The following is a 23,041-nucleotide window of genomic DNA, read 5'->3' on the forward strand; positions in this document are numbered from 1 at the left end:
AAGTGTATTTCTTTTTTAAATCAGAATTGGTCTGAAGAAAGTGAAGAGGAAAATGATCAACTGCCCTTAAGCAGAGAGGACTCTGGAATTCAGGTAGACAGGACACCGTTAGAAGAACAAGATCAAAACAGAAAACTGGATCCTTGTATCAGTTGGAAAGGTACTTTGTGTTATGAGGTGCTGACATTTTCTAATAGACAAATTCCCCAGAAGGAAAGGCAAGGTTCGAGATCAGTTCCACGTGATCAAGGTGTTGGCTAAGCTCTACCATCCTTATAAAACCAATTTTTAAAATCATTAGTAATCTTTTTTATGATGCTTAAGTGTTAGTACTATAGAATTAATGTTGAACTAATACATGTAGAGTGTAATTTTGTAATTTTTTTCCTGTACTTCTGAGAACTTTCTTAGCCCTAAATGTTTCCTTTTTTTTTTTTTTTTTTTTTAATTGGAGGAGGACTGATTTTGCTAAGATTGTGCCACTGCACTCTAGCTCTGGCAACTGAGCGAGACCAGGTCTCAAAAAAAATCAAAATAAAAAAATATAAGGGAGGATATGCATAGGTTATATGCAAATACTATGCCATTTTATATCAGGGACTTGAGCACCTGCAGATTTTGGTGTCTGCAGCATTCCTGCAACCAATCCCTAGTGGATACTGAGGAACAGCTGCATTTATTCTGGACTTTCTAATCTGTGCTCTTTGTGTCAGTGTGACCCAGAAACAGACAGACAGTTTTTTATTTATGTGGCTTTGTAGGATTATGTCTTAATACATAGATGGCAAGTTTCCTTTCAGCTATGTGGGAGGCTAAGGCAGGAGAATCACTTGGCTCCTTTTCTTTCTTTTTTTTTTTGAAGACAAGGATCTCACTCTGTTGCCCAGGCTAGAGTGCAGTGGCACAATCTTAGCTCACTGTAACCTCTGCCTCCTGGCCTCAAGTGATCCTCCCACCTCAGCCTCCTGAGTAGCTGGAACTACAGGTGAGGGCCACCACACTCAGCTAATTTTTGTATATTTGTGTAGAGACAGGATTTTACCATGTTGCCTAGGCTAGTCTCAAACACCTAGACTCAAGCAATTCACCCGCCTCTGCCTCCCAAAGTGCTGGGATTACAGGTGTGAGCCACTGTGCTGAGCCCACTTTGCTCTTCCCCCCACCCCCTTTTTTTTTTGAGACGGAGTCTCACTCTGTCGCCCAGGCTACAGTACGGTGGCATGATCTCGCTTCACTGCAAACTGCACCTCCCTGGTTCTAGTAGCTGGAATTACAGTTACGCACAACCGCACTCAGCTAATTTTTGTATTTTTAGTAGAGACAGGGTTTCACCATGTTAGCCAGGCTGGGCTCAAACTCCTGACCTCAACTGATCCACCCACCTCTGGCTCCCAAAGTATGGGGATTACAGGTGTGAACCACTGCTCTTTTTCAAAATGGCTTAGCTATTTGTGAACTTTTATTCTTCTATAGACATTTTAGAAGCAGGATAATAAACTTAAAAAAAAAAAAAAAGGCCAGGCGCAATGGCTTATGCCTGTAATCCCAACACTTAGGGAGGCCAAGCCGGGTGGATCACTTGAGGTCAGGAGTTCAAGACCAGCCTGACCAACATGGTGAAACCCCACGTCTACTAAAATACAAAATTAGCTGGGCATGGTGTCGCACGCCTGTAATCCCAGCTATTCGGGAGGCTGAGGCAGGAGAATCGCTTGAACCCGGCAGGTGGAGGTTGCGGTGAGCCAAGATCACACCATTGCACCCCAGCCCGGGCGACAAGAACAAAACTTTATCTCAAAATAATAAAAAAATTTTAAAAATCCAGCTGGAGTTTTTATTGGGATTGCAGAGAATTTATAGATCTAATTTGGGGAGGCTTGATTGCCTTAACATAATAGCAGCTACATTTATCGTAAGTTTTTATCTTTTACTAGAGTTTGGGATTTTTTTTTTAAAGATCTGGAGTGTTCATTTGTTAATTTCTACATATGTTATAGTTTTTATTTTTGTGAATGATGCCTCTTTATTCCTGATGTAAAAGAAATAATACTGGTTTCTGGAAGTTGTCCTTACATGCAGCGTTTTTGCTGAATTCTATTATTATAATAGTTGATTCCAGTTCGGTTTCTTATATAGATCGTTAGTATCATCTGCAAGTATTGATGGTTTTATCTCTTCGTGCTAGTTCTTATGCCTCTATCTTCTCTGTGACATGATGATCAAATCTCTTTTCTGGCCCACCAGCCCAGCCGCTACTAGTCCGTAGCGGAAGCAACAGCTCATAGGAGTGGGCTTCCTGGACAACTCGGTCTCATCGTAATGGGGGTTATACCTGAAACTCCTCCGTTAAGTGTGATGATTGTTTGGTATCAGTTCAGGGTATGTGGCCTTTATCAACTTAAGACAATTTCGACCGGGCATGGTGGCTCACGCCTGTAATCCCAGCACTTTGGGAGGCCAAGGTGGGTGAATCACCTGAGGTCGGGAGTTGGAGACCAGCTTGACCAACATGGAGAAACCCCATCTCTACAAAAAAAAAAAAATACAAAATTAGCCGGGTGTAGTGTCACATGCCTGTAATCCCAGCTACTCGGGAGGCTGAGGCAGGAGAATCACTTGGACCCGGGAGGCAGAGGTTGCAGTGAGCCGAGATTGTGCCATTGCACTCCAGCCTGGGCAACAAGAGCGAAACTCTGTCTGGAAAAAAAAAAAAATTAATACAATTTCCTTCTATCCCTTTTTTTTTTCTAGAAGTCTTTTTTTTTTTTTGAGATGGAGTCTCGCTCTGTCGCCCAGGCTGGAGTGCAGCGGCGCAATCTCAGCTCACTGCAAGCTCCGCCTCCCGGGTTCACGCCATTCTCCTGCCTTAGCCTCCCGAGTAGCTGGGACTACAGGCGCCACCACCACACCCGGCTAATTTTTTTTGTATTTTTAGTAGAGACGGGGTTTCACTATGTTCGCCAGGATGGTCTCGATCTCCTGACCTTGTGATCCGCCCACCTCAGCCTCCCAAAGTGCTGGGATTACAGGCGTGAGCCACCGCGCCCAGCCTAGAAGTCTTTAATCATAAATAAACGTTGAATTTTTATTAAATCCTATTATTTATCTGTGAGATAATCTCATAACTTTTCTCTTTTATCCTAATAATACATTGATAGACTTTCCAATATTGAATTATCCTTGAATTCTTCACCTAAACTTGCTCGACCGTGTTATTTTTTATTATGTTATTAGATTGGGTTCAATTTCGGACTCGCTTTTTTTTTTTTTTTTTTTAAGACTGGGTCCTGCTCTGTCACCCAGGTTGGAGTGCAGTAGCATGATCACAGCTCACTCCAGCCTCAACCTCCTGGGCTCAAGGTATCCTCCCACCTCAGCCTCCTAAGAAGCTGGGACTTCCGGTGCATGCCACCACACCCAGCTAACTTGTTTGCTTTTTCCTAGAGATGAGGTCTCACTATGTTTGAGACCAGTCCAGCCGGGGATTGCAGGTGTGAGCCACCAAGCCCAGCAGGTTAGCTCTTTTTTAATGTAGGATTTTTCATCTTTATTCTTTGATGAATTGTATTCATCATGCCTTTATCTAGTTTAAGCATCACTGTTATATTAGCCTCATAAAATGTTAGGTGACTTTCTCTTTTTCTGCTTTTTCAAACAACTTGTGTAAGATAGAAGTTATCTAATCCTTCAAAATTTAGCACCAGTCCCGACGCTTTGGGAGTGGTTGGGAAGGTCTTTGGTTACCGTTTCAATTTCCTTAATGATTATTGGATGATTAACATATACCATTTATATCTTTTTATGTATGTGGCAATTTTTTTTTTTTACTTTCTAGTCAGTTACATTTAATTAAATTAGTATGTGTTTCTATATGTGTGGTTTTATTTTATTTTACTTTGTTTTTTGAGATAGGGTCTCACTGTGTCACCCAAGCTGGAGGGCAGTGGCGTGATCGCGGCTCACTGCAGCCTCAACCTCCTGGCTCAGCCAGTCCTCCCATGTCAGCCTCTGGAGAACAAGCACATGCCACCATCCCTGGCTGATTTTTTTGCTTTTTTTTGTAGAGATGGGGGGTCATACTTTGTTGGCCAGGCTGGTCTTGAACTCCTGGACTCAAGTGATCATCCCACCCTGGCTTCCCGAAGGGCTGGGATTATATGTATGAGCCATAGAACCCAGCTGATATATGTGGTTTAAAATAAATGATCATATATACATTAATGTTAGGTAGCTGTTATTTTTAAAAAGCCATTTTCAACTATATGTTTGAATGGAGCTGTAAGTCCAGATATACTGACCCAGTATTTTGTTTTTGTTGTTAACTCAAACTGATTACATTTCTTTCAAGCAGGTGAGCCAGATGACCGAAGCTGGCTGGAACATCACGTGGTCCATCAGTACTGGACAGCCAGGCCCTCCCAGTTTCCTCATAGTTTACATTTGCACTCCGATTTAGCTGCTGTCTGGTAAGAAGCTAAAGTTTTCATTTAATGTGATGATAGAAGAAACTTTGATGTTTAGACATTTGGCTTTGATTTGTGACTTAAATCAAGTTCTTCTCTGAAAGTTAAACTTGTTTTTGTTTTGAGAATTCTTTTTTTTTCTTTGTTTTTGCAGACAGAGTCTCACTGTAGTTGCCCAGACTACAATGCAGTGGTGGGATCTCGGCTCACTGCAGTCTTGACCTCACCCAACTAATTTTTTATTTTTTATTTTATTTTATTTTTTTGCAGGGGGAGACGGGGAGACAAAGTCTCGCTCTGTCTCCCTGGCTGGAGTGCAGTGGCATAATCATGTCTCACTGCAACCTCTGCCTCCTGGGTTCCAACTATTCTCGTCCTTCAGCCTCCCAGGTAGCTGGGATTATAGGTGCATGCCACCACGCCCAGCTAATTTTTATATTTTTAGTAGAGAGGAGGTTTTACCATGTTGACCAGGCTGGTCTCGAACTCCTGTCCTCAAGTGATCCACCTGCTTCAGCCTCCCAAAGTGCTGGAATTACAGGCATCAGCCAGCACACCTGGCTGGTGTTGAAAATTCTAGTTGTTTTTAATTATTTGTTATTGAAAATCATTAAACTATGGTATTTAATTATAGTCTGTGTTTCCAGTTTTTTGTTGTTAATTTCAATGTAAATATATTGGTATATCTTAGGGCATTATTTGATTTCTGTTTTGGTATACTTACTACAAAAATAGGCATATTGTTTTCCAGAAACAACTTTACGTAGTTGTAACCATTTGCCTAAATCAGCAATGAACGTAATTGCAATTGTTCTGAAAGTGTTTCTGAGTATTCTGATTGATGTGAAAGTATAGGGGTATTTAAACCATTTATTATGTGTACTTGCTAGTTGATTACTAGTTAGCACTGAATTGCGAATGTTCTTTGAGATAAGTTATTTACTTACAAACCTTTCTATTGACATTTATGTTTGCTGTCTCATAGGGACCAGCACTTGTACAGCAGTGATCCATTGTATGTTCCAGATGACAGGGTTTTGGTTACTGAGACTCAGGTTATTCGGGAAACCCTATGGTAAGATATATTCACTTAATTAATAGTCTTTATGAGGCTTGATTACTGAGAAGCAAAACTTTTATGAAAGGAAACTGTTCAAGCATTTTCACATGCAGACTAGAAACAGACTGTTAGGTGTGCAGTTCAGACCAAATTTGACTGTGGAGATTGAGAGATTTTGATATATTCACTTCTTTTTCATTTTAAATAATTTAGCATATGATTTACTTAGATTAGTCCAACATTTCTTTTTTTTTTTTTTTTTTTTTTTTTTGAGACGGAGTCTCGCTCTGTTGCCCAGGCTGGAGTGCAGTGGCTGGATCTCAGCTCACTGCAAGCTCTGCCTCCCGGGTTTACGCCATTCTCCTGCCTCAGCCTCCCGAGTAGGTGGGACTACAGGCGCCCGTCACGTCGCCCGGCTAGTTTTTTGTATTTTTTAGTAGAGACGGGGTTTCACCATGTTAGCCAGGATGGTCTCAATCTCCTGACCTCGTGATCCGCCTGCCTCGGCCTCCCAAAGTGCTGGGATTACAGGCTTGAGCCATCGCACCCAGCCAGTCCAACACTTCTTTAACACCTGAGTTCAAAGCAAGATTTCCTACTGACTTTTCTTTTTTTTTTTTTGAGACAAAGTCTCGCTCTATTGCCCCGACAAGTGGAGTGGCTCCGCCTCCCAGGTTGACTTCATTCTTCTGCCTCAGCCATCCAAGTAGCCGGGACAACAGGAACCTGCCACCACGCCCGGCTAATTTTTTGCATTTTTTTAGTAGAGACAGAGTTTCACTGTGTTAGCCAGGATAATCTAGATCCCCTTACCTTGTGATCCACCCGCCTTGGCCCCCCAAAGTGCTGAGATTACAGGTGTGAGCCATCGTGCCAGCAGCTTCTGATTATTCTTAATAGGCAGAGTATATCAATGAGGGCCTGTGCCTGTACCTGGAAGCCAGGAATCTAATGCAGCCCATGGTGGTTACTACTGAAATTCCAGGTCCTGGTGCTCTCACCATAAACTATGATATTGACATGCTCGCATTCTTAGAAATAGGAAGATCTCTTTGAGTCATCAGGTATATGGGGGAGATGCTTTGACAACATGTTTTGGACTTCTCTCTAAGATGTTGAAATATCTTGAGTCTTAAGGTAATCAGATGAAAAGATTGATGTCTTCCATTTTCTTATTATCTGACCTTTTTGTCCTCTAATTCTGAATATTTAATAAAAATTTCCTGAGGTGGGGCATGGTGGTTCACACCTGTAGTCCCAGCACTGTGGGAGGCCAAGGTGGGTGGATCACTTGAGCTTAGGAGTTCAAGACCAGCCTGGGCAACATGGTAAAACCCCATCTCTACAAAAAATGCAAAAAGTAGTCAGGCATGGTGACACGCACCTGTAGTCCCAGCTACTGGGGAGGCTGAGGCTGCAGAATCACTGGAATCCAGGAGGTTGTGGCTGCAGTGAGCTGTGATCATGCTGCTGCACTCCAGCCTGGGTGGGTGACAAAGTGAGACCCTGTCAAAAAAAAAAATGCCCTGGGCATAGTGTTGTGAATATTTTTCTAGACTTAAAGTACACTCGTCTTTTTTTTGTCTCATTTCAGGTTACTTTCAGGAGTGAAAAAGCTCTTTATATTTCAGTTGATAGATGGGAAGGTAACTGTGAGAAACAATATTATAGTAACTCATTTAACACATGTAAGTTATTTGTATTTATGGTAATTTAAGAAATAGGATTTATGTAAACTGTGATAATTTTAGAACATTTTACAATATTAAAATTATTATTGAACTCGTTCTTGCTTCCTCACATGGAAAAAAAGTTTTAAATATTTATTTATTTATTTATTTATTTATTTATTTTTGCCAGGAGCAAGACTGCAGATTTATTTTTGGTCACCTAAGGTGTGGGGGAGAGGTCTGTCGGCCTCCGGCAAAGGAGGCCAGGAGAGTCCCCCGGTGAGCTCTCGGACGGAGTTCCTACAGTCCCGACAGGAGTGAGGGACTGAGGAAGGCCGCCAAGTTTTAAATATTTAATATCCAGAAAGAAAAATTGAGTTGTGCATCTTTTTGTTTGTTTTTTTGAGACGGAGTCTGGCTCTGTCGCCCAGGCTGGAGTGCAGTGGCCGGATCTCAGCTCACTGCAAGCTCCGCCTCCCGGGTTCACGCCATTCTCCTGCCTCAGCCTCCCAAGTTGCTGGGACTACAGGTGCCTGCCACCACGCCTGGCTAATTTTTTGTATTTTTAGTAGAGACGGGATTTCACCGTGTTGGCCAGGATGGTCTCGATCTCCTGACCTCGTGATCCGCCCGTCTCGGCCTCCCAAAGTGCTGGGATTACAGGCGTGAGCCACCGCACCTGGCCCTGAGTTGTGCATCTTTACAGTACTTAGAGAGTTCCTTAATGTTGTTTAGGACATATTTAATTTCTTTTTTTTTTTTTTTGAGACGGAGTCTCGCTCTGTCGCCTAGGCTGGAGTGCAGTGGTGCGATTTCTGCTCACTGCAGCCTCCACCTCCCGGGTTCAAGCCATTCTCCTGCCTCAGCCTCCTGAGTAACTGGTACTACAGGTGTGTGTCACCACACCCAGCTAATTTTTGTATTTTTAGTAGAGACAGGGTTTCTCCACATACGCCAGGCTTGTCTAGAACTCCTGACCTCGTGATCACCTGCCTCTGCTTCCCAAAGTGCTGGGATTACAGGCTCAAGCCATCACACCTGGCCTTTTTTTCTTCTTTTTTTTTTTTTTGAGACGGAGTCTCACTCTGTCACCCAGGCTGGAGTGCAATGGCATGATCTCCACTCACTGCAAGCTCTGCCTCCCGGGTTCAAGCCATTCTCCTGCCTCAGCCTCCCAAGTAGCTGGGACTACAGGTGCCGCCACCAGGCCCGGCTAATTTTTGGTATTTTTAGTAGAGACGGTAGTTCACTATGTTGGCCAGGCTGGTCTCAAACTCCTGATCTCATGATCCGCCTGCCTCGGCCTCCCAAAGTGGTGGGATTATAGGCGTGAGCCACCACGCCTGGCTGGACATACTTAATTTCAATTTGCATTTTGTGCTTTTAATTCTGTCATTCTGTGTTGTGAAAGTTATATACTGTGATTTTTTTTTTTTTTTTGCTTTAAGTACATTTACCTTATATATGTTTTTTAAAAATATAAGCCATAATTCTCTAGTCTGTTGAAATTACTGCTCTTTTTCCTTTGCGTATAAACCTAAATATTAATCAGTTTATTACTTTGTGTTCTACTAAGCATACTGTTTAAAACAATTGCAAAGGAAATATTTTACAGCGAGAGGGAAATGAATTTGAAAGTTTACAGAAGACCACCTTTGAGTAATTGCAGTTTGCTTCTGTTATAGAGCTGTTTACGATCTGTGCTGGAACAAATAGCAGCATATGGCCAGGTTGTGTTTCGACTCCAGGAGTTCATTGATGAAGTCATGGGACACAGTTCCGAGAGCATGCTGCCTGGAAGTGGGTCTGTTCCTAAGAAGTCAACTGAAGCTCCCTTTAGAACCTACCAGGCTTTCATGTGGGCCCTGTATAAATATTTCATTAGTTTCAAAGAGGAACTTGCAGAAATTGAGAAGTGCATCATCAGTAATGGTATTAAATGTTCTTCGTCTTTACTCGTGCTACACATAACTTATAATTTGAATGCCATTTAGATTTTTCATTATGTAAGATTGAAAGTTGCCTAGCAAATAAGTAGTTCTCGTGAATGTTTCATTTTTAAAATTGTATTTTTAAATCATTCATATCTCTCAAAATCAAAAATCTACAGAGGATTTAGAGTGAAGAATCTAGATTATTCTTCCTGCACCGGTACTCCAGCCAGTCAGTTCTCCTCTCCAGAGACAGCCAGGTCCTCAGCTTCTTATGCATCCTTCCAGAAAGAGTTTCAATATACACAAGCAGTGCATATACATATACGCACACCTAGCAGTCATTACACTGCCCTCTTCAAATTTTTCTGATTTAAAATTTGAGGATAATACCACACAAATGTGAAGAGCTTCTATTTTCCTTTTTACAGATTGAGTGTTTCGTATATGGTTGTATCATGGCCCAGTCCCCTTAATGGATTTAGGTTCTTCCCAGGCTTTTGCTATTGTTAGCAGTACTGCGGTGATAATCACTTCTACATATCCGTAATCGTACACAGGCAGTGAGTTATCTGTGGGGTAGGTTCTTTTTTTTTTTTTTTTGAAATGAAGTCTCCCTCTGTCACCCAGGCTGGAGTGCAGTGATGTGATCTCAGCTCACTGCAAGCTCTGCCTCCTGGGTTCAAGCGATTATCCTGCCTCAGCCTCCCGAGTAACTGTGATTACAAGTACCTGCCACCATCCCTAACTGATTTTTGTATTTTCAGTAGAGACAGTCTTTCACCATGTTGACCAGGCTGGCCTCTAACTCCTCGCCTTAGGTGATCCGCCCACCTTGGCCTCCCAAAATGCTGGGATTACAGGTGTTAGCTGGGATTATACCGCATCCCACCATGTGGGGTAGCTTCTTACAAATGGAATTGCTGGGTCATGTGTGATTTTCCTAAGTTTTGCCACTTTATGGGGAGGTGCAGGTAAATAGATTTATACTCTTGTGAGCCATGTAGATGAATACCTGTTTCCTCACACTCTTGCCATCTGTGTGTTATCAGAGGTTTTGGTCTTCACCAGTATGACAGCTGTAAAATAGCAACCCATGTAGCTTTTTTCCCCTTAACTTTTATTTTGAACTACCACAAAAAATGGTACAGAGAGGCCCTGTGTTCCCATTACCTTAATTCCCCCAGTGGGAAAACCTCACGTAGTGACAGTACATGATCAAAACTAGGAAACTGACATTGGCACAGCACATTAGCCAAACTGCAGACCTGACACGGCTTCACCAGCATTGCAGGAACTTACTTTGAGCAGGGGTGGGTGTGGTATCTTCGTGCATGGTTCCGGGTCTTTTTATCACCTGTCTAGCTCCACATGGCCACTTCCATGTTAAGGTCACAGCTGTGCCATCGCCTCGCAGGAGCTTGCTTGTGCAGCCCTTTGTAGGCACAGCCTCCCTCACCCCTCACTGTAACATCAGCCCATTGGAGGTGTTTTGTTTTACCTAGCGTAATTTTTAAAGGACGGTCAAGTGACTTTTTGTATGTTCTAGAATCACTCATCTTTCCTTTTCTGTGAACTGTCAGTTCTTTTGTATGTTAGTTTTCTACTGAGTTTTCTTTTTCTCCGTGACTTGCAGGAGTTCTTCCTTAGGGAAATTAGGTCCTTGTAATGTGAGATCAAAATCCACCATCCTCCATTTTGCCCTGCCCGTCCATAAGCCTGGCGATTTGCCAGCATTTATGTCACGTTTTAGATGCGTGTATTTTTCTTGCTATTGAGTTTGATTTGTTGAAATTTGCAGATGCTACAATAACTCTTGCAATAGTGGTGGACAAGTTGGCGCCTCGGTTGGCTCAGCTCAAGGTTCTGCACAAAGTGTTTAGTACTGGAGTAGCAGAAGTTCCACCTGATACTCGAAATGTTGTCCGGGCCTCTCACCTGCTCAACACCCTGTACAAGGCCATTCTTGAATATGACAATGTTGGAGAAGCCTCTGAGCAAACCGTATGTGAGACCTCTGCCTAAAGTGTGTGACTCCATTCTGCACGGCAGAGGAGTGGTGGACAGCTGATCGTAGTTCTTTGTGAAATGATACTCGAATGGTGACTCGTTGGACAGTTCAGAGTTTTTAAATTGGCTTCCAAATTTGAGGCTGTAGGAAACTGGCTTTTCAGCTCTACTTGCCAAGATCCTCAGAAGGATGAGGCAAGGACAAAACAAGATGTGAGAAATACCTACCTGATGCGTATAGATATTTACAATAACGCTTTCTTACATAAAAACTAACATGTAACATTATGTGAGATATCTGAAGTAGACACAGTCACAGAAACAAAGTGGAATGCTGGTTACCAAGGGCTGGGGCACAGGGGAGCTGTTGTTTAATGGGTACAGAGTTTCAGTTTTACAACATGAAAAAGCTCTGGAGATTTGTCACAATTAAAACCTCTAAACTTAAAAATGGCGAGGGTAAGGCCGGGCGCCGTGGCTCAAGCCTGTAATCCCAGCACTTTGGGAGGCCGAGACGGGCGGATCACGAGGTCAGGAGATCGAGACCATCCTGGCTAACACGGTGAAACCCCGTCTCTACTAAAAAATACAAAAAACTAGCCGGGCGAGGTGGTGGGCGCCTGTAGTCCCAGCTACTCTGGAGTCTGAGACAGGAGAATGGTGTAAACCCGGGAGGCGGAGCTTGCAGTGAGCTGAGATCCGGCCACTGCACTCCAGCCTGGGCGACAGAGCCAGACTCCGTCTCAAAAAAAAAGAAAAAAAAAAAGTGGCGAGGGTCAAGCACAGTGACTCATGCCTGTAATCCCAACACTTTGGGAGGCCGAGGCGGGAGGATTACTTGAGCCCAGGAGTTTGAGACTTGCCTGGGCAACATAGTGAGACCCTGTCTTTAAAAATAAGTTAAAATTTTAAAAAATACATAGTTAAGATGATAAATTTTATGTTATATAAAGTTTCCCAAAGTGCTGGGACTACAGGCGTAAGCCACGTGCCCAGCCAATATTGCATTTCAGTAAAAAGGAGGTTGATTTTCTCTCAGCACTGCCATTTTTGTACTCTGAGAACTAGTGGAAGGAAGTAATTTCGTCATTCTTTTTTTTTTTTTTTTTTTTTTTTTGAGACGGAGTCTCACTCTGTTGCCCAGGTTAGAGTCCATGGTGCAATCTCAGCTCACTGCAGCCTCCACCTCCTGCGTTCAAGTGATTCTTCTGCCTCAGCCCCCTGAGTAGCTGGGACTACAGGTGCACATCAACATGCCCAGTTAGTTTTTGGGGTTTTTTTTGTTTTTTGTTTGAGATGGAGTCTTGCCCTGTCGCCCAGGCTGGAGTGCAATGGCGTAATCTTGGCTCACTGCAACCTCCGCCTTCTGGGTTCAAACTATTCTCCTGCCTCAGCCTCCTGAGTAACTGGGATTACAGACACCTGCCACCATGCCCATCTAATTTTTGTATTTTTAATAGAGACGGGGTTTCACCATTTTGGCCGGGCTGGTCTTAAGCTCCTGATCTCCCGATCCGCCCACCTCGGCCTCCCAAAGTGCTGGGATTACAGGCATGAGCCACCACGCCCAGCTGTATTTTTTTTAATAGAGACAGGGTTTCACCATATTGGCCGGGCTGGTCTCAAACTCCTGACCTTGTGATCTGCCCGCCTCAGCCTCCCAAAGTGCTGGGATTACAGGCATGAGCCACCATGCCCAGCCAGTTTCCTCAATCTTTTTTTTTTTATTTTTTTTTATTTTTTTTTTATTTTTTTGAGGCGGAGTCTCGCTCTGTCGCCCAGACTGGAGTGCAGTGGCGCAATCTCGGCTCACTGCAAGCTCCGCCTCCCGGGTTTATGCCATTCTCCTGCCTCAGCCTCCCGAGTAGCTGGGACTACAGGCGCCCGCCACCTCGCCCGGGTAGTTTTTTTTGTATTTTTAGTAGAGACGGGGTTTCACCATGTTAGCCAGGATGGTCTCGATCTCCTGACTTCGTGATCCGCCTGTCTTGGCCTCCCAAAGTGCGGGGATTACAGACTTGAGCCACCGCGCCCGGCCAGTTTCCTCAATCTTAATGGACGCTTTGCTGGTAATAGGATTTCGATAGGGAAACTTTGTTCGCTTGCCTGGGGTATCTCAGGATACACCTGCTGCCTCTGTGTCATTTTCACTCTCAAGTTTCCCAGTCTGCACTACAAACAATATGATCATCCCATATTTAGGTGAGCTTTTCTTTTTTTTTTTTTTTTTTTTTTTTTTTTGAGACAGAGTGGCACTCTGTCGCCAGGCTGGAGTGTAGTGGCGGGATCTTGGCTCACTGCAACCTCCGCCAGCCAGATTCAAGTGATTCTTCTGCCTCAGCCTCCTGAGTAGCTAGTACTACAGGCGCATGTCACCATGCCCAGCTAATTTTTGTATTTTTAATAGAGAGGGGGTTTCACCATGTTGGCCAGGATGGTCTCAATCTGTTACCTCAGGTGATCTGCCACCTCTACCTCCCAAAGTGCTGGGATCACAGGCATGAGCCACCACGCCCGGCATTTAGGTGAGTTTTTCATAAGGATTTTATAGTGTATGTTTTTGGATTTTTAATTTCTTTGTGCCCCCAAAAAACGTAGAAATCCGATCACTTTTTTAAAGGCATTTCAGAAATGTTTAAACCTCCTTTTATTCTAGTGACCAGGGAACCCCGAGAGCTGACCATGCACCTCTCTGCCTCAGGTCTCCCTGCTGTTCTTTCTCTGGGTGGAAACGGTACGGCCTTACCTGCAGACGGTGGACGAGTGGATCGTGCATGGGCACCTGTGGGATGGCGCCAGGGAGTTCATCATCCAGAGGTGAGCTGCAGCAGAGCACAGGATCACTGGGGGCTGCCATCACCAGTTTCCTCCCTGTGAAAATTGAATGCTTTCGTTAGTTTCAAACGGGACTGAGGGTGCACAGTTCACATCGCAGAACTTGTCGTCATCATGGGCAAGTCGTACTTCATTTTTATGGAAGATGTCAGTGATACCAGCTGATTAAAAATATCTTTGTCCAAGTTTTGTCACTCCACAACTTTTCTTAAGCAAACTGTATTTTTGGATGATAGTATATTTATGGCGAGCTACTAAACACTGCTTCCCATAAAATGAGTTTAGGTGATATTAGATGGTTTGAGCTATTTTCATTGTAAATTATCGGTAAAGAGATACAGAAAATTATAAAATATGCCTCTAATATGTTTATTTCTCTGAATTATCTACTGATTTTTTACCTTAGTATACTATTTAACAAAACAATTGAGGAAAATCTTAATCTATTATGACAGTTTCCCTTCAGTTAATTGATTTTTCTGAACGGAATCATATAAACAATGTAGAGCTATTTGTACTCTTTTAACCCAATTTTAAATTATGCGGTATATTTAGATATATGGTTTCTATTGATAGCTATCCATTGAACTCATCAGGAAGGATAATTTTAAGTCCTTAGTGTTCTGGAAGGGTAGCAATATGTATGCAATGCTCACATAAGTGAACTGACCCTTCCTTCAACTCAGTCTCATATCTGTCACTGTGTTCTGATTCATCAATCTCATGTGAGAATTTTTGTGACAAGTGGGACTCTGACTGTTCTTCTAGAGTGATGATTGACCATCATTTTATTGTTAAAAATAGTCCAGTTAAGAATCTTTGTAGGGAAAATGATAGAGAAGTCTGCAAATTAGTTTCACAGGAGATGGTAAATGGGTAAACTTTTATTCTACTTCTAAAGAGGACCAAATTGTTATATTTTAAATAATTTCAATTCAAGAAACTATTTCTGCTTACTTAAATTTTACTTATACCATTCCAAGTATTTATTCCCTTTTCTCTTTAAACTGAGCTGAGATTAAAATTGCCCCATTTTGCCTAAATGTTGCTTCCATTTACTAATAATTAATATTATGTTTTGTAATGTCTGGACAACAAACTAGAACAAGTATGCTGTTTTTAAGAAGGAAGAGAAATAAGAGTTTAAAATTCTTTTGAATCTCTTTAGAAACAAAAATGTTCCAGTTAATCACAGAGACTTCTGGTATGCAACTTACACGCTATATAGTGTATCAGAAAAGACAGAAAATGAAGAAAAAATGAGTGATAATGCTAGTGCGAGTTCCGGCAGTGACCAGGGGCCCTCCAGCAGGCAGCACACCATGGTGTCCTTCCTCAAACCTGTCCTGAAGCAGATCATAATGGCTGGCAAGTCGATGCAGCTGCTGAAGAACCTGCAGTGTGCGGAGAGCACCACCTGCCAGGCAGGAGCCAGAGGTACCTGTTCTGTCTTCCTGTGTGTCCCTCGGTGTTGGGACACCTGACCCTACTCGCTCTTGTCATCCTGATACCTAATTATTTTGTAGTTTGCAAGTCATCGAATCCTCTTATGTCAGTGGTAGTTATCATCATGGTTGAATTAATAATCATGCTGCTCTTGATGTTTTAAAAGACTGTCTTCATTGAACACTTTCAGTGCTGTGTTTGAAAAGGCAGCGGCGATAAGTTCCATATGCATTTTCCTCACTCCGGATTCCTTAGGGCTGGAACTTTAAAAAGTAATTCCCAGTGGCCGGGCGCGGTGGCTCAAGCCTGTAATCCCAGCACTTTGGGAGGCCGAGACGGGCGGATCACCTGAGGTCAGGAGTTCAAGACCAGCCTGGCCAACATGGTGAAACCCTGTCTCCACTAAAAATACAAAAAACTAGCCGGGCGAGGTGGCGGGCGCCTGTAGTTCCAGCTACTCGGGAGGCTGAGGCAGGAGAATGGTGGGAACCCGGGAGGCGGAGCTTGCAGTGAGCTGAGATCGCGCCACTGCACTCCAGCCTGGGCTACAGAGCAAGACTCCGTCTCAAAAAAAAAAAAAGTAATTCCCAGCCATTTCTTTTCTTATTTGTATAAATTGACATGATAATTTTATATATTTTTGGGGTACATAGTGATGTTTTGATGCATATACAGTGATCAGATCAGGATAATTAGCATTTCCATCATCTCAAACATTAACTACTTCTTTATGTTGGGGACATTCAGTATCCTCCTCTTCGCTATGTGCAACTCTATAATACATTATTAACTACCATCATCCCATAGTGATACAGAGCACTGGAACTACTCTTTCCAGCTAGCTCTTTGTGTCCTTTAACAAATATCTTCCTCTTCCTCCCTTCCCCCTACAAAATCCAGCATCTGGTATCCTGCTTTGCTTTTTACTAATATGAGATCAACATTTTTTAGCTACCACATGAGTGAGAACATGCAGTGTTTAACTTTCTGTTCCTGGCTTATTTCACTTAACATAATGTCTGCCATTTCCATCAGTGTTGCTGCAAACAGCAAGATTCATTTTTTTTTGTCTTTGAGTTATATATATATATACCACAGTTTTTTTACCCATTCATCTGTTGTTGGGCACCTAGGTGGATTCCGTGTGTTGGCTGTGTGAATACTGCTGCAGTAAACATGGGGTGCAGATGTCTCTTTGATGTCCTGATTTCCTTTCCTTTGGGTAAATGCCCACTAGTGGGACTGCTATATCATGTAGTAGTTCTATTTGTAGTTTTTTGAGGAACCTCCAAACTGTTCTCCATAGTGTCTGTACTAGTTTATATTCCCACCAACATTGTGTAAGAGTTCCCTTTTCTCCACATCCTCACTAGCATTTGTTATTTTTTGTTTTTGTGATAAATAGCCATCCTGACTGGGTGAAATGATAACTCATTGTGGTTTTGATTTGCATTTTCCCTAATAATTAGTGATGCTGAGCATTTTTTCATCTATTTCTGGGCCATTTGTATGACTTCTTTGCAGAAATGTCTGTTGAGATCATTTGTTCCCCGCCCCCCCTTTTTTTTTCTGAGGCAGGGTTTTACTCCCGTCACCCAGGCTGGAGTACAGTGGTGCATTCTGGCTACTGCAAGCTCTGCCTCCCTGGCTCAAGTGATTCTCCTACCTCAGCCTCCTGAGTAGCTGGGATTACAGGTACCCGCCACCACACCCAGCTAATTTTTTGTGTTTTTAGTAGAGATGGGGTTTCACCATGTTGGCCGGGTTGATCTCGAACTCCTGAACCCAGATGATCCACCCACCTTGGCCTCCCAAAGTGCTGGGATTACAGGCGTGAGCCACCATGCCCTGCCTCATTCATTGAATTCTTTCACTGTAAAATTTGCTTGTGTGTTCAACATTTGTTTCTGTTGAATTTCTCATTCAAATCATTCTTTTCCTGATTTTGTTGAATGTTTATTTGTACTCTCTTGTATCTCACTGAGTCTCCTTAAGATTTTAATTCTGAATTGTTTTTCCAGTATTTCCTATATCATTATAGTCTCTTACTGGAGAATTACTGGTTTTCTTGGGAGGTGTCATGTTTCTTTGCTTTTTCATGTTTGATGTATTTCTACATTTATTTCTATACATCCGGTGGGAAAGTCACCTTTTCCAATTTTATGGAGTATGTTTTGTAAAGAGTTATTCATATGAATGGGTCTTGGGGTATGGGTTCAGTGGGATGCATTGGCCTTGGTTCTGGATGAATGCAGTAGTGTAGTCTCCAGGTACTTTCTTCAGTTGTAATCCACTTTAGTGATGTTTGCAAGTGCCTCAGTGGCCTACACTGAGGGGGTTTGTGGCAACAGTGGCACAACTGGCCGGGCGTGGTGGCTCATGCCTATAATCCCAGCACTTTTTTTCTTTTTTTTTTTTTTTTTGAGACAGAGTCTTGCACTGTTACCCAGGCTGGAGTGCAGTGGCATGCTCTCAGCTCACTGCAAGCTCTGCCTCCTGGGTTCAAGTGATTCTCTTGCCTCAGCCTCCTGAGTAGATGGGACTACAGGCATGTGCCACCACGCCTGACTCATTTTTCTGTTTTTAGTAGAGATGGGGTTTTATCACGTTGGTCAGGCTGGTCTCGAACTCCTAACCTCAAGCAATCTACCCGCCTTGACCTCCCAAAGTGTTGGGATTACAGGCGTGAGCCACCACGCCGAGCCAATCCCAGTACTTTTGGAGGCCAAGGCAGGTGGATTACTTGAGGCCTATTTCTCAGGCCCAGGACGTGGGTACAGGCCTGCTTGGTAGCCTGGGTGCATGTCTGCCTGGACAGTTCAAGGGGCTCTTTTTTAGTCCTGGGACATGGTCACATGGCTTATTGACAGCCCTAGGTATGTATCTGCCAGTGGCAGCCCAGGAGGCTGCTTCTGAGGCCCAGCATGTGGGTGGAAAGCTGATCTGCTGGCCTGAGGGTGTCTTTACTGGGGGTGGTCTTCAAGGTTCTTTCTCAGGTTTGGGATATGGGTGCCAGCTGGCTCAGAACATGCCCACCAAGGGCAGACCACAGGGCTGTTTGCAGGCCTAGTATGCAGGCCTGTGGCTGCTCAGCTGACCTGGGGTCGTGACTCACAGGTGCTGCCTCTGGGGCTTCTTAAGCAATGGATGCAGCGCAAGGCTGCTCAAGAAGCCTAGGTACATGCCTGCCAGGGCAGCCTCTGAAACTGTTTCTCAGACCCTGAATGCTGGCCCAGGGCCACTGGGTAGGCCCCGGGCCTGTCTGCAAGGGGTTGGTGCTAGGGGGCTGTTTCTCAGTTCCTGAGCACAGGTCTGTAACTGCTCCACCAACCTGGAGGCATGTCGGCTGGTAGGAAGCTCAGGGGCCTGTTCCCACCCTCTAGAGATGGCACAGCAATTCGGCCAGCTCAGCGGTGGGTTCGGTCTCTCAGGGCTGCCAGACTGTTCCTCTGGCTGGAAGTGCAGTGGCAGGGGCTGGTTTTCCTGCTGTGCAGGACCAGAATCATAGCTGATCCTGGGCCCAGGCTCCACATAGCTGGGGTTGTGGTGTTCAGCCACCCCTGTGGCCTTGGTGGAATGAGGATGGAGCCCCAGTGGCTGGGGTGCAGGAGAGGTGCAGTGGCTACTGGCCCAGAGGAGGGTGTGCTCCAGAGATGGCTCTGGTATTTTATTTATTTATGTATTTATTTATTTATTTATTTATTTATGAGACAGAGTCTCGCTCTGTCGCCCAGGCTGGAGTGCAGTGGCACAATCCCGGCTCACTGCAAGCTCTGCTTCCTGGGTTCACGCCATTCTCTTGCCTCAGCCTCCCGAGTAGCTGGGACTACAGGGGCCCGCCACCTCGCCCGGCTAATTTTTTGTATTTTTTTAGTGGAGATGGGGTTTCACCATGTTAGCCAGGATGGTCTTGGTCTTCTGACCTCGTGATCCACCCGCCTCGGCCTCCCAGAGTGCTGGGATTACAGGTGTGAGCCACTGTGCCCGGCCCTAGCTCTGGTCTTAAGATGGTGCTGTGCTGCAACAGCTTGGCTCAAAGGGGTGGGTGGGGAAGGCACACCTTGTGCCCCTAACCCAGGGCAAGGCAGCTGCGTGAATTGCCAGCAGCCTCCAAACTGGGCTCAGAGCTCGTGGGAACTGTGGAATCTTCCTGTAGTAAGGACTGTAGGTATTTGTAAGGGCTGGTGGGTTTCTTCTGCTTACCCTTACCCAATGATGGGAAGTCCTTCTTAACTCCAGACCAGCCTGATCTGCGAAGGAAAGATGGGGCTGCAGAGGCTGTAAGCCTCCACACTGCCCTCCTGGGCCTCCAGTCACCAGCACTGTCACACTCCCCTACTGCACTCCAGCACTCGCCCTTCAATTCCAGTCAGATCTTTTTTTTTTTTTGAGACGGAGTCTTGCTCTGTCACCCAGGCTCTAGTGCAGTGGTGCGATCGCGGCTCACTGCAAGCTCCACCTCCCGGGTTCATGCCATTTTCCTGCCTCAGCCTCCCCAGCAGCTGGGACTACAGGTGCCCGCTGCCACGCCCGGCTAATTTTTTTGTATTTTTAATAGAGACGGGGTTTCGCCGTGTTAGCCAGGATGGTCTCGATCTCCTGACCTTGTGACCCGCGCGCCTTGGCCTCCCAGAGTGTTGGGATTACAGGTGTGAGCCACCGGCCCTGGCCTCCAGTCAGGTCTTAACTGTTGCTTGGTTGCTTTGGTCCTATCTTGCTGTTGGGGAGGCGCACCAGGTGTCTCCAGGTAGCCGCCTTGCCGGCATCACTCCCTCTGGCATTTTATTTTATTTTATTTTATTTTATTTATTATTTTTTTCGAGACCAAGTCTCACTCTGTTCCCCAGGCTAGAGTGCAGTGGCATGATCTCACCGCAACCTCCGCCTCCTGAGCTCAAGTGATTTCTTGTGCCTCAGCTTCCCCAGTAGCTGGGACTACAGGCATGAGCCACCATGCGCAGCTAATTTTTGTATTTTTAGTAGAGATGGGGTTTCACCATGTTGGCCAGGCTGGTCTCAAACTTTGATTTCAGGTGATCCACCTGCCTTTTAAAGTGCTGGGATTACAGGTGTGAGCCACGACGCCCAACCCTTCTGGCATTTCTTAATGCAGTGCAGCGTTAGTCCTTGGGGACCATGAACCGTGGCTGATAAGAATTTCTTCATGAGCAGTTCAGACTCAATCATAAATTTCAAGAAAATGATACAATTTAATATATTCAACGTTTTATCCTGTAATCCCAGCACTTTGGGAAGCTGAGGCAGACAGATCTCAAGGTCAGGGGATCGAGACCGTCCTGGCCAACATGGTAAAACCCTATCTCTACCAAAAATACAGAAATTAGCTGGGCATGGTGGTGCATGCCTGTAATCCCAGCTACTCAGGAGGCTGAGGCAGGAGAATCGCTTGAACCAGGGCATCGGAGAGTGCAGTGAGCCAAGATCGCACCACTGTACTCCAGTCTGGTGACAGAGTGAGACTCGGTCTCAAAAAAAAAAAAAAAAAAATTTTATCAACTGACTTAAAAGACTTGGAAGGGCCGGGCGTGGTGGCTCACGCCTGTAATCCCAGCACTTTGGGAGGCTGAAATGGGCGGATCATGAGGTCAGGAGATCGAGACCATCCTGGCTAACATGGTGAAACCCCGTCTCTACTAAAAATACAAAAATTAGCCAGGCGTGATGGCGGGCGGCTGTGGTCCCAGCTACTTGGGAGGCTGAGGCAGGAGAATGGCGTGAACCTGGGAGGTGGAGCTTGCAGTGAGTGGAGATCGCGCCACTGCACTCCAGCCTGGGCGACAGAGCAAGCCTCCGTCTCAAAAAAAAAAAAAAAAAAAAAACTTGGAAGATAAAGATGTGACCTTATTTATACATCTCAATCTTCTCAGTGTTATATTAATTATATTATTGTATCTACTTGAAATAAGTAGATGCAACACTTATTTTCACTTTGTGGAGTATTTCCTTCTTATATAATGAGCTTACCAGGGCCACTGTCAGAAGTGTTTTTTCCAGTGAGACTGTGACTCTTATCAGTGTTACCGTAGTGTTATGCAGTACTGTAGGAACTTTCAAGTGTTCTGATTAGGATCTTACTCTGTTCAGAAAAAAAAATTAGCTTATACGTTGTAATTGTATGAACTTTGCAGTTGTTTAACAGAGAATATAAAAATGTTGAGTTTTGCCACACTGTAAAAGTAAAAAAACAGGGATAGACCATCCTAGAAGAAAGGGAAATTTTTTTTTTTTTTTGGAGGCCAAGTGTCACGTCTATTGCCCAAATTGGACTGGACTGCAGTGGCTTGATCTTGGCTCATTGCAACCTTCACCTCCCAGTGCTCAAGTGATTCTCGTGCCTCAGCCTCCCAAGTAGCTGGGACCACAGGCACATGCCACTACACTCAGCTAATTTTTTGTAAAGCTGGGATTTCACCATGTTGCCCAGGCTGGTCTCAAACTCCTGAGCGTAAGTGAGCCACCCACCTCAGCCTCCTAAAGTGCTGGGATTACAGGCATGAGCTGCCGCACCCAGACATGATATTATTTAATATTTCTTGGGCCAGGCACAGTGGCTTACACCTATTATCCCAGTGCTTTGGGAGGCCAAGGTGGGCGGATCACTTGAGGTCAGGAGTTTGAGACCAGCCTTACCAACACGGTGAAACCCTGTCTCAACTAAAAAAAAAAAAAAAAAAAGGCAAAATTAGCTGGGCATGATGGCACATGCCTGTAATTCCAGCTTCTTGGGAAGCTGAGGCAAGAGAATTGCTTGAATCCAGGAGGCGGAGGTTGCAGTGAGCCAGGGTCACACCATTGCGCTCCAGCCTGGGCAACAAGAGCGAAACTCTTGTCTTGAAATATATATATATATATATATTTTGTTACTTAATGTTAATGTGATTAAACAGAATATAGTTCACCTTACGTATTTCTTTATGTTTTAGATGCAGAAAGAAAAAGTTTATACACTCTCTTTCTGGAATCTGTACAGTCCCGTCTTCGACATGGAGAAGATTCCACTCCACAGGTTCTTACTGAGCAACAGGCAACCAAGGAGAATCTAATGAAGATGCAGTCCATTGCTGAAAGGCATCTTGAACTGGATGATGTTCATGATCCACTGCTTGCCATTAACTTTGCAAGGTGATCCACACCCACAAGGTTATCAGGAATTGAAATGGCGTCATTTGTGCGATGTTTGCTAACTGTTTATTTCTGGCAGGTAGGGCTTTCCAGGCCTGAAAACAAAAACGCTTGTAGGCTCTCCTTTCTTTCTGTTTGTTTGTTTTTGTTTTCGTTTGAGACAGAGCCTCACTCTGTCACCCAGGCTGGAGTGTAGTGGCGTGATCTTGGCTTACTGCAACCTTCGCCTCCCAGGTTGAGCAATTCTCGTACCTCAGCCTCCGAAGTACCTGGGACTATAGGCGTGTGCCACCACGCCCAGCCAATTTTTGTATTTTTAGTAGAGACAGGGTTTCGCCATGTTGGCCAGGCTCATCTCAAACTGCTGACCTCAGGTGATCCGCCCACCTCGGCCTCCCAAATTGTGAGCCACTGCGCCCTGCCTATCCTTTATAACAAGCAGAATGCAAGATGTTGTGCCTGCCTATTTCAGGTGTATAGTTT

General features: G+C 44.5%; 1 protein-coding gene across 5 annotated transcripts in view; it reads left to right on the plus strand.

Annotated features, from left to right (window-relative positions):
• Positions 1-23,041, plus strand: part of TUBGCP5 (tubulin gamma complex associated protein 5) — a 43,145-nt gene that overhangs the window by 9,011 nt on the left and 11,093 nt on the right. For 3 of the 5 annotated variants that reach the window (XM_010362172.2, XM_030931171.1, XM_030931173.1), the window contains 9 exons: positions 25-160; positions 4,349-4,466; positions 5,449-5,538; positions 7,118-7,211; positions 8,879-9,125; positions 10,926-11,128; positions 13,836-13,951; positions 15,138-15,406; positions 22,360-22,558. In XM_010362172.2, the coding sequence (XP_010360474.2) occupies positions 25-160; positions 4,349-4,466; positions 5,449-5,538; positions 7,118-7,211; positions 8,879-9,125; positions 10,926-11,128; positions 13,836-13,951; positions 15,138-15,406; positions 22,360-22,558 (1,472 nt within the window). The remainder of the gene's footprint in view (positions 1-24; positions 161-4,348; positions 4,467-5,448; positions 5,539-7,117; positions 7,212-8,878; positions 9,126-10,925; positions 11,129-13,835; positions 13,952-15,137; positions 15,407-22,359; positions 22,559-23,041) is intronic. The other 2 variants (XM_010362173.2, XM_030931172.1) reach the window with 1 other exon arrangement.

The sequence above is a fragment of the Rhinopithecus roxellana genome, chromosome 5, assembly GCF_007565055.1.
Source record: "Rhinopithecus roxellana isolate Shanxi Qingling chromosome 5, ASM756505v1, whole genome shotgun sequence".
Taxonomy (NCBI): Eukaryota; Metazoa; Chordata; class Mammalia; order Primates; family Cercopithecidae; genus Rhinopithecus; species Rhinopithecus roxellana.